At 43.6% G+C, this 12,285-nt stretch overlaps 1 protein-coding gene across 5 annotated transcripts in view; it reads right to left on the bottom strand.

Moving 5' to 3' along the window:
- Positions 1-12,285, bottom strand: part of CRACR2A (calcium release activated channel regulator 2A) — a 133,345-nt gene that overhangs the window by 77,398 nt on the left and 43,662 nt on the right. For 4 of the 5 annotated variants that reach the window (XM_048216656.2, XM_026502652.4, XM_044385294.3 and 1 more), the window contains one exon: positions 3,653-3,861. In XM_048216656.2, coding sequence (XP_048072613.1) covers positions 3,653-3,826 — 174 coding nt within the window. In that variant the 5' untranslated portion in view covers positions 3,827-3,861. Of the gene's footprint in view, positions 1-3,652; positions 3,862-12,285 lie in introns of those variants that run through there. The other variant, XM_057318878.1, reaches the window with a different exon arrangement.

Raw genomic sequence — 12,285 nt, forward strand, 5'->3', positions numbered from 1 at the left:
CCCCACTCCCAACACACACACACACACACACACACACACACACACACACACAGATATTTATGGAGGGATTTCCAGGTCCCCGTCTCAGGGCCAAGTGCTCTATGTGCATACATTCATTTAATTCTCTTCTAACGCGGGAGGGACTATAAATAATTCACAGATGAGGAACTGTGGCCTAGGGCCTAGAGACACACAAATTCACATGCTACCAAGTTGCAGATTCAGGGTTAAAATTCGGTTCAATTTGCTACAAAAATCCTAGAAAGTCTTATTAACCTAAACCAGGAATCATCTAACTTTTTCTGTGAAGGACTGGATAGTATGTATTTTAGGCTGTGCAGGCCCCTTGGTCCTTGTCACAGCGCTTCAGCTCTGCCGCTGTAGCCCGAAGCTGCCAGGGACACTTTCTAAATGAAGGAGCACAGCTGCATTCCAATAAAACTTTATTTGCACAAATAGGTACTATTTGGTTGGTTTGTCAACTCTAGATGATTCTTAACAGCTTGGCTAGTCTACGAACTCTAAGCAGTGTTGGGAGGCAGGTGCTTGGCATTGGTAGGTATTCATTTCACTCTGAAAAATCAAGGAAATGGGGTTTTTGAGGCTCTAGGTTTCTTCAGAGAGATCTCCGGCCCATGCTGACACCATCTCCCTCTCTGGGCTGAAGGAGTTCCTTTCATGCCCTTCCAGCCTGGCTTCTCATGTCTCTCTGTCCCTTGGAGGCAGGACTGACTTCCTCTTGGGGCCCTCAGCCCCATGACTCTGCTTGTCTAGAGGACTGCACCAGACATCACCCCACAAAGCAGTCTTCACCTCATTTCTGCTTGGAGTGATCGCCATGAAACCCAGAGAGGTTCCTCGTGGAGGGCAGAGTGAGGTCTGAGGGGCCATGGCTGGAGCTGAGGTTTCTCAGCTGCTTACGGTCTGTTCACACAGGTTGGTCCTGCCATCCGCCGACCCTATAGGAGAATGTCTGCACATGGAGCCCAAGCATAGGGCCTGCGCCCCTGCCCTCAGTGCGGCCTGCTTGGGTTCCTCCACGTTTCTCCAGGGTCCCCAGAGGAAAAAGCTTCTCCCAGACCCTGCTCCTTCCCTTCTGCGGTCCCTGCTCTAGGGGGGTGCTTAACTGTCTCATTCCTTTTCCAAAAGGAGAGCAAGACCCTCCCCACCGTCTTATTCTAACTCTGCTTCTCCACCCGCCCCTTCCAGCCCTTAGGTTTGCCCTGCCATGTGGCTTACGGCCTCTCCTCCCTTGAGAGCCATTCCCTGCTTCAAAGGGCTTTTCCTGGGGGCTGAATCTGTGTGCCTGTGCACCTTCTGAGCTCTTCTCCTTCCGGTTCCCATGAGGCTGGGCTGGCAGCTGAGGGTGAGCAAGGCGATGGCAGCCGGGTGTGAGGAGCTGACCACCCACCAAAGCAGCTCTGTGAGGGAGTGACGAGCAACAGACAGATGTCTGTAGGTTCTGCCCGGGACAAGCAAGGGGCACGTGGGGTTTCCATAGAGAGCCCAGGGCTGGCTATGAGTGGGTTACTCATACTCCACTTACCTCTTTCCAGCCCATCTTCCCCCAGACAGGACCAGGGAAAGCAGCAAAGACAGTGCTAAGTGCTCTGGATGGCCCTTTCTCAGCCTAAAGAATGAAAACTTTCAAAGCTTCACTGTCCACAGGTAAACAGAAGCTTCAGGAAAAAAGGAGCTGGTAGAAGCAAATGTCACGGATGCCGCAGCATCTACCAGGTAGGATGTCTACCCCCTCTCCTCCTGCCTGGGTCGGAGCGAGGACTGAGGAGGAACGCAGCTGAGGTGCTATCTCTGGAACTCGACGTAAGGACCGTAAGGACCCCTCCCGGGTCTAATACGTACGCTGTCGTATAACTGATACCTTAAATTCACCGTGGCTCTTCCTCCCTTCATGAAAGAGTGGGCTTCAGAGACGGTTAATTGGGATCTATACAGAGCGGAGGTGCTGAGTTGCACCACGCTGTGGCCCAGAGTTGACCCTCAGTAAATGTGAACTCCCTTTTCTCTTCAGAAGGGATGGTCAAGCGTTAAGCACACCGTGAAAACCGCCGCCACCAACCACCCCTACCGCAGACCTACAAAGGACAATTACGAAGTTCACAGACAGGGTGGCTCCAAGGTTTCCTCAAAGCGCACTGAGTCTAGCCTTCCTTGGGGAGTGCGACTTGGGGAATGAGTGTCCATGACAGAAATGAACTGGGCGGTCAACTACAAGGGTGTTCCAAGCTCACTTGCGGGCTAAGCGGGCCCTGTCCTTCAGGTCTTTTCCCTCAATTTGTGCAGCTACTGTACAGTGGAAGAGCTCTGGGAACACCCGAAGCCTGAAAACACCATCCTCTGGGGCCGGGCAGAGAAAGACCTGCCACCTTTCAGCCAGGTCACAAGGCTCCGCTCTTCACAGGTCCCACATGCAAGCCCACACGGGGCTGGTGCCCACCAAGGTCTACAGTCCCCTGCCCAACCTTAGTGTATTCTGAAAAGCCTAATTTAAGAAAAGAGAACTTGACCATTGCAAGACTTCCCTTCCAACTGCTCGGCTATGTATTTCCCCGAAATGCTCTTGACAAAGTGAATGATGGATAGGCTGCGGAAGGGTTGCTCCCAGCATGTTCTGGTTGAAGATGCATTTTATTTACTCACGTCAGATGAAATCATTAGGGACCTAAGTGAGACCCCGGGAGGAAGCCTTCGACACGAATGGTGGAAAGGCACTAGACCAGGGGGTGGCAAAACTAGGCCCCTGGGTTATACATCGGACCCGCCACCGGTTTTTTATGGACAGTGAACTAAGAATAGCTTTTACATTTTTAATAATTTTTTATTCAAGTATAATTAACATACCATGTATCAGTTTCAGGTGTACAATATAATGGTAAATGTTTGAAAAAAAGCAGAAGAAGAATATTTGGTGGCACACAAAAATCATACAAAATTCAAATTTCAGTGTCCATAAATAAAGTTTTATCAGAACGGAGCTGAGCTCATCTGTTTACATGCTGCCTGTGGCCCTCGAGCGGCAACATGGTGGTGAGCAGTCGTGGTGGTGCACGTGGCCCACGGGACCTCAAATCCTTATTCTCCAGCCTGTTATAGAGAGTTTGCTGAGCCCTGCGCTAGGCAATGGTGTGCACTGGGTTCTGCAGTCTCTCTCTCGGGACATAATGACAAGGGGTTGAGTGCGGTCAGGTGTGAGGGCGAGGAACAGAGAAGAGGAGCTCCAGAAGTGCCTTTCTCTCCGGCTGTTGGCACCTGCCACTGGGCCTGCTTGGAAGGCACACACAGCACCCTGGCAGAGCTTGGGGCTCTGTGGTGAAGCCACACACTGGCGCCTTTCTACTTTGTCCCAGAAGGTTCTCGCCATGTCTTACTCAAGTCCCTTATATCACTCTTGCCATTTTCCACAGTCCTGGGAGTTACTGAGTCAGAGAGGGGAAACAATCTCTGAGTTTGACGGCAAGCAAAGGCCAGAAAGGGAACGAACCCAGGAAATCTGGCTCCCAGTAGAGTTCGGGCTGACCCCTCCTTCCAGGGAAGAGTAGATAGCATCTTTTTCTGCCCCCAGTGGGGTAGGTCCTATCCTAAGACAGGAAGACCCATGCCATTTGGCATTCTAGGTGGGGAGGCCTCTTACCTGCATGTCCCTCCTGGCGATGAAGCCCTTGCCTTCTGTGTCGCAGGTCTGAAAGAATTCCCGTGCCTTGTTCCGCATGGCCAGCTCCAGGGGACCCAGGCAGTCCCCGCTCTCCTTTGGACCCTGGCCAGGTCTCTGGGGTCTAGGGACCACTCTCCTGTCAGGGGTAGCCATCTGGGTTAGTCAATATCTTCAAGTCTTTGCGGAACCTGAACGCAGAAGATGAGAGAGACAAGTGGGTGTGGTGTGGATGGAATGAGGTGTGCCTGGCCTCTCTTAGCAACCACCTCCTCATTAGCAGAAGGTCAGGACAAGGGGAAATGTGCTGTGACCAATAATAGATCAGCCAGCCCATCAAAGAAAGAAGAGGGGGGAAAAACCCAGACATTTCCAGATTGAAAAGAGGTGGGTAGAAGAAGCCTAAAAACGACTTCTCCCCATTTAAACTAACAGCAACAAGGCAGATCCTGATAGACCAGCTACGACTCATTGAGTGTTTACTCGGAGGCACGCACCATGCCTTGGTCTCCTATATACATTTTCTCGTTTATTTCGCACATCCTTCTGAGATAGATATTATCATCGTCATGTTATTGATGTTCAGAGATTGGAGTGACTTGACCAAGGCCAAACAGCAAGCTAATTTAAAAATGGAGATTTAAATCTGAATTCATCGAACTTGTCTTGGCTCTTTATCCTCCATTGTCCAGGCACTTCAGCATTCCCAAGGGTGGAGAGCCCTCCTCACTCAGATGCAGCATCTCCTAGGTCATTCACAATCGACAAGTTCTTGGTGAGCTCTTAGCTCATGCTGCAGACCTCTGCGGGGCCCAGGAGCCTGCAGATGAGAGCGGATGGATGGAGGGAGGTGCGCCAGGGCCTCAAGGAGCTTCCTGTTCTACTGGACTTGCCAGGCCAACACAGATTCACAAAGCATATGCACTGATCTTATTTGGAAAGCCCTTCCAGGAGTTTTTTCAGAGGGTGCATTGTGATGTGATGCTATGGAAGAAAGTCTGCAGAAACCCGCCTCTAATCTGGACTCTGCTGCTACTTTAGTGACCTTGAACAAGTCGGTACCTGTCTGGTCTTGGTTTCCTCATCTGTGTAATGACAAGACTGGACCTATTTGTCTTTAAGGTCCCTTCTACCTCTGACTGTCTGTAAGTCTATGAAATTTCAACAGAAGAAATTGTTATTAACAAAAAAATTGGGTTAATGTGATGAAAGGTAGTATCAAAATCCTTGGAGTTTTTTATTTGAAGACTTTTTGGAAGTAGGCTAGGTCCACATTTTCAGTATATGACAGTATTTGAATGTTAAAATATAGATACACACTATAATGCATTTTGGGGAAATGCAGAAAATGAAGTTCTAAATCATATCTCCTGTGCCATGCTCAGAAAAAAGGTGGAAAATCACTGTATCAGCAGGTGAATTTGTCTGATTAACAGAGCCCAGGGTTCTGGCTCAGTTACATTGTAAGTCCAAAGTAATCTATGATTTCAGCCAACATTTTCCACCTGCCAGATGTGTCGGGAGCTGTGGGCCCAGAACTAGAAGACCACCCCCGGCCTTAGGAATGCACTCTGTGTAACAGAGCCCTGACAAGGTACAGCAGACTTCACCTCCTCACTCCACTTGGGTGGGACAATGGGCCCCCATCTGACTCCTCCGACAAGGCCCTCCCTCCAGAATCGAGTGTTTCTCTTCATCCCTACGTAGTGTGAACTCGCCATTACCTAATCGTAGACAGATTTAACATTTCTACTCTCTCTTCCCCAGAGGGAACTAACTGCCTTAGTTATAAGTCCCAAAAGAGTGGGGGCTGTTTCTGCACAGCTTATGTGCATTGCCCGGAACATCTATGTGCAACTCTGAGCTTAGGAATGGCTTTGGGATAATAACAGTGGTAACATCTGAGCGTCCATAAATGCACAGTGTGAGCAGAACTGTCTGTGTCTTCCTGCTACCTAGCCAGGACTGTCTCAAGGTCTCTGCCCTCCAGGAGCCCCTACCCCATTCCCACCTGCTCTTCCCAGAAGACTGGACTAATAACACCTGTCATTCCTTGAGGGTTTGCTCTTGTCAGCCCCCTAACATACTTCATTCTGATAGAACCTGATAGCCCCCTGTTAGGTAAGCATGATTAGGATTCCCATCATACAGAGGAGGAAACTGAGTTTAGGAAAGGTTAAGCAACTTGGATCAAGGTCTAGTATAGTTAGAGACCTTATGTACTATACCGTATCGCCTTCCTATCATGGGTCCCAACTGTGGGCTTACTCTTAATGGTCTACTAATCACCAACAGATAATAGCCTAAGTCACCTTCCAGAGGCATATTCATCATTTTAACATTATCATTCATTCATTCATTCATTCATTCATTCATTCATTCATTCTCATCTATCAGTTACCCTTTAGCAGGCTCTAAGCTAACACTGAAAAATGCAAACCTGAATAAGACATGATCCCCACTGTTAATGAATGAGCCTCAAATGGTGGGATTTTACTTATGGTAACTGGCAGTAAAGGAGGGTATTTTGGGTTAGGTCCGACCTCCTTTCCCTCAAAATAGACTATATAGCAATCAACGACTGCTGACCACTTATGTGAGCTTAAGCCTCTGAGCCATTCTGGGCCAGGCAATTAGGAGAGATGATCTCTCAGTTCTGGGTCTGACTTTTTCTGGCTCTCTGCCTTCCTGACCCATGTCACAGGTGATGTGAGAGAGCCAATCTAGTAGTTCTAAAGCAGCCAGCTATGAGCAACTACCAGATAGGCACCATGTCTTATTTGATGTTAACCCCAGTTCCTAGCCCAGAATATAGTATATAGTCAGTGCTCATTGTCTGTTGAATAAAAGAAGACCAATTTTTGGCTGAATTCTTTGCAGGGAAGCCTAAAAACATTTGTATTTCAATCAGATAGCTCTATATGTGGGATTTTTATCTCATAAAGAATAAGTTCAGACTTCCATTTCCAGAAAAGATGGAGTAACAGGGACTGAATTAACTTTTCCAAGTGAAATAATAGAAAATCCAAACAAAATATATTTTTAAAAATTCTTTCTAGGACACTGGACATCAGGCAGTGAAGGACAGTGATCCCTCAGCAGGGTCAGGACTAGGGTGAGCTGGAGGAGGTTCCTAAAGTGCAAAACTAAAGGAGACATTTACTCTCAGGTACTAGCCCTGTCCTTGCACAACTCTGAAAGTGAGTGTCTTAAGGGTGAGACATCTAAGGTAAATATTTAAAGAGAAATCCATCCTGAAAACTGTGCATTGAAGAGTGATTATCTTCTTAAATTTTGTACCCCAGGGACCTTACTCACTTCACCCTAGCCCAAAGCCTGTTTGTGACAGATGGGAAACAAACAAAAGGAGCCCTATTATTGCCTAGAGAGTTTTTAAGCTATGAAAGAGGGAAGGGAAATCCAGGCAGAGGCTGGCAGACTCTCCAAGTTGAGGAAACCCAACTATATGCTCCCTACAGGAAGTATAGCTTAAACATTATATGACACAAATCAGTTAAAAGCAAAAGGTTAGAAAAATATATACCACGTTAATATTAGCCAGGAGAAAGCTGAATATTAATACCAGGCAGAGTCCATTCTAGAACAAAGAATATTAGTGAGAATAAAGAAAGTAATTCATAATGATAAAGAAATCAATTCACCAATAAGATAATAATAATCCTAAATATTTACACAACTAATAATAGGGCTTTAAAATGCATGAGGCAAAAAATGATAGAACTGCAAGGAGAAATAGACAAACCTACGGTCACATTCAAAGATTTCCAATATCCTCTATCAATAATTAATAAAACAAGTAGACTGAAATCAGCAAAGATACAGAAGTAAACAACGCTGTCAACGATCTTGACCTAATTGACATTTGTAGAGTACTCGACCCAACGAAAGCTCAATGTATTTCCTTTTCAAGTGCACATGGAGTATTTACCAAGACAGTCCATAGTCTGGTCCACAAAACAAGTTTCAATAAATTTTAAAGTATTCAAGTCATATAACGTATGTACTTTAACCACAGGGAATTACATTAGAACCAATAACAGAAAGACCTCTAGAATATCCCCAAATATGTGAAAACTACATAACAGACTTATAAATAACTCATGGGTCAAAGAAGAAAAAGAAAGGAAAATGAAAAAGTATTTTTTTTAAGATTTTATTTATTTATTTGAGAGAGAGACAGCCAGCGAGAGAGGGAACACAAGCAGGGGGAGTGGGAGAGGAAGAAGCAGGCTCCCAGCGGAAGAGCCTGACATAGGGCTTGATCCCATAACGCGGGGATCAGGCTCTGAGCTGAAGGCAGACGCTTAAGGACTGAGCCACCCAGGTACCCCTGAAAAAGAATTTTGAACTAAGTGAAAATAAAAGCACAATATATCAAATTTGGTAGGATATTGCTAAAATACTACTCAGGGAAAAAATTTATCTAGACACACACATTAGAAGAGAAGAAAGATTTCAAATCAATGGCCTCAGGTTCTACTTTAAGAAACTAGAAAGAGAAGAGCAAATTATACCCAAAGTAAGGAGAAAAATACAAAGAGCCTGAGCAGAAATCAATGAAATAGAAAACAGAAAAACAATACAGAAAATTAACAAAAATAAAAGCTCGCTTTTAAAGAAGATCAATAAAGTGAGAAGACACAAATTTAATATCAGAAATTTGAGAGGTGACATATTACAAATTCTATAGACATTAAAAGGCTAAGAGAATGTTATGAACAATTCTATGCCAATAAATTTGACAATTTAGATGACATGGACAAATTCCTTAAAAATCACTAAATATCAAAGCTCACTTGAGAGGAAATAGGTAAAATAGGTAACACAACTGAAGAAATTGAACTGACGGTGACAACCCTTCCTACAAGAAAACTCAAGGCCCAGATGGCTGTATTGATGAATACTACAAATATTTGAAGAAAAACTAATACCAGTTCTACGCAAACTTTCCAGAAAACAGAATAATATGAAATACGTCCTAACATAGTCTACGAGGCCAGGATTACCTGCTACCAAAACTGGACAAAGACATTACAAGAAAAGAAAAAGTCAGGCAATATCACTCATGAACATAGATGCAAAAATTCTTTAGGAAATTTTAGCAGATTGAATCCAACACCATATATAAAAAGAATAAATACATCTTGACCAAGTGGAGTTCTATCTCAGGAATGAGAAAATGGTTTAACATTTGAAAATCAACAACGTAATTCACCATATTAACAAGTTAAAAGAGATAAACCTTATGATCATCTCAGGAGATGCAGAAAAAGCATTTGACAAAACCCTATGTCCACTCCTGATAAGAACTCTCAGAAAACCAGGAATAGGAAGGAGTTTGCCCAACCTGAAAAAGGGCATCTACAAAAAACCAACAGCTAATATCACACTTAATGGTAATAAGCCAGATGCTTTCCCCCTATGATCAAGAAAAAGACAAGAATGTCTACTCTTAATGTTTCTATCTAACATTGTGTTGGAGATTCTAGCCAGTTCACTGAGGCAAGAAAAGAAAAAAAAAGTCCAGATTGGACATGGAAAAAGTAAAATCATCTTTATTCCCAGGCGACATGATTGTCTATGTAGAAATTCTGGTGAAATTCACAAAAAGCTACTCGAACTAATAAGTGAGTTTGACAAGGTTAAGAGATACAAGCTTTCTCTACAAAAATCAATTGTATTTCTGTACAGCAATGACAAAAACTTGAAATTGAAATAAAAATACCATTTACAATAGCATCAAAAATATGAAATACTTGGGGATACAGCTGACAAAAATGTGTAACATCTGTATATAGAAAGCTTCAAAATATTGATGAGAGAAATTAGAGAAGACCAAAACAAATGGGTGAATATTCATATTCATGGTTTGGAAGAGTCTGTACTATCAAGATGTCATTTCTCCCTAAATTTGTCTCTAGATTCATCCCAATCTCAATCAAAATCCCAGCACACATTTTGTTGAAATTGACAAGCCAATCTAAAATTCATATTGAGATGCAAAGTACCTAGAATCACCAAAACAATTTTAAAAAAGAACAACATTGGAAAACTAACACTTTCTGATTTCAAAACTTATTTTAAATCTATAGTAATAAAGGCACTGACTACAGTACTGGCACAAAGACCAAAAAAAAAAAAAGAGAGAGATAAATGGAACAAAATAGAAAATGGACAATCCAGAAATAGACCCTATATTTAACTGATTTTTGACAAGAATGCAAAGGCAATGCAGTGGAGAAAGAATAATCTTTTCAGCAAATGGGACTGGAATAATTGGAAATCTATTTGCAAAAAAAAAAAGAAGGTCAATGCACACCTTACACCACATACAAAAGTTGGCTCAAAATGGATCATAGACCTAAATATAATATCTAAAACTATAAAACTACAAGGAGAAAATGTCCTTGTGACCTTGGCTTAGGCAAAGATTCCTTAGGTCTAACCACAATAGCATAATACTTCAAAAAAGGGATAAATTGGACTTAGTGAAATTTTTAAATTTCTGTTGTTTGAAAGATGCCATTTAAGTACAGATTGGGAAAAAATATTTGCAAAGCATATATCTGACAGAGGATTTTGATCCAGAATATAAAAAGAATGCTTAGAATTCATTACTAAGAAAACAAAGAACTCAACTTTTTAAATGGGCAAAACATTTGAACAGCTGCTTCATCAAGTAAGATATACGGATATCAGATAGCTACATGAAAATGCTCAACGTCATTAGTCATAAGGGAAATGCAATCTAACACCATACTGAGACACCACTACGCCCCTATTAGAATGGCTAAAATGGGTGGCTCAGTAGGTTAAGCATCCAACTCTTGATCTCAGCTCAGGTCTTGATCTCAGGGTCATGAGATCAAGCCTTGCGCTGAAAAGAATGGCTTAAAAAAAAAAAATGGCTAGGGCGCCTGGGTGGCGCAGTCTTTAAGCGTCTGCCTTCGGCTCAGGGCGTGATCCCAGCGTTCTGGGATTGAGCCCCACACCAGGCTCCTCCACTGGGAGCCTGCTTCTTCCTCTCCCACTCCCCCTGCTTGTGTTCCCTCTCTCGCTGGCTGTCTCTGTCAAATAAATAAATAAAATCTTTAAAAAAATGGCTAAAATGAAAAGATTGACATACCGAGTCTAGGTGGAGCAATTGGGTTAGGACCACTCATACACCGCTGGTGGGATTGTGAAATGGTACAGCTCCTATGGGAAACATCTGGAGGTTTCTTTAAAAAGTCAAACAAACTTCTACGCTGCCATTCCACTCCTAAATATTTACCTAAGAGAATATCCTGCCATTCCACTCCTAAATATTTGCCCAAGAGAGTAAAAGCATTCTGTCCACACAAAGACTTGTACATGAACGTTCACAGATGCTTTATTTGTAGTAGCCAAAAACAACACAAATATTCGTCAACAGGTGAATGGGTGAGCAAACTGTCACATACGCACACAATGGAACGCTACTCTGCATTAAAAGGAATAAACTATTGATCCAAGCAACAACATGGATAAATCTTGAGACAATCCTGTGAGCAAAAAAAGCCAGACAGAAAGAGTATATAGTATTTGATCCCGTTTATATAAAATTATAAAAATGAAGACTAATTTATGGCAGAAAAAAGATAAGGGGGGGTGAAGCAGGGTGAGAAGGAGAGATTACAAATGGGTGTGGATACTTCCAGTCTTAAATGTGATCATTTCATGGACACACACACACACACGTCTACACCTACACGTCCGTATGTGCATATATAGGCGTATGTACACACACATATATATCCATACATACCTGTATATGTACATATGCATATATATCAGAACTTATCAAATCGTATACCTTTTTTTTTTTAAGATTTTATTTATTTATTTGACAGAGATAGAGACAGCCAGCGAGAGAGGGAACACAAGCAGGGGGACTGGGAGAGGAAGAAGCAGGCTCATATTGGAGGAGCCTGATGTGGGGCTCGATCCCATAACGCAGGGATCACGCCCTGAGCCGAAGGCAGACGCTTAACCGCTGTGTCACCCAGGCGCCCCCAAATCGTATACCTTTTTTTTCTTTGAGAGAGAGACAGAAGGAGCGTGAGCAGGGCGGGACAGAGGGGGAAGAGAATCCCAAACAGGCTCCATGCTGAGTGTAGAGAGGGACACAGAGCCCAACTCAGCCGACGTGAGGCTCGATCCCACGACCCTGAAATCATGACCTGGGCCAAAACCAAGAGTCAGACGCTCTACCGACTGAGCCACCCAGGTGCCCCTCAAATTATACACTTTAAATATGTGCAGTTTATTGTATGTCAATAGCTGAATAGAGCTATTTAAAAAGAGACAGAGATAATAGGGCCAGGCCAGTACCTTCTCATATCCCCCAACTTGCAAATCTAACCCCACCTGATTCTTCCTTCTAAATTCAACTCTGGCATGCAGGAAATGGCAGAAAATTAAGTAATTTCCCTGTGAAAATCCTCAGTCCCTTACTGTAGGGAGCTCAGTGAACTCTGCAAATAAGGGGGCAGGGCAGACCATTCATTCAGCTCCCTTTCTCTTACCCCTTCTCCCCTGGCTTGGCCTGTGATCTTTGCACAGCATCTGTGGGT

The sequence above is a fragment of the Ursus arctos genome, unplaced genomic scaffold (genome assembly GCF_023065955.2).
Source record: "Ursus arctos isolate Adak ecotype North America unplaced genomic scaffold, UrsArc2.0 scaffold_26, whole genome shotgun sequence".
Lineage (NCBI taxonomy): Eukaryota > Metazoa > Chordata > Mammalia > Carnivora > Ursidae > Ursus > Ursus arctos.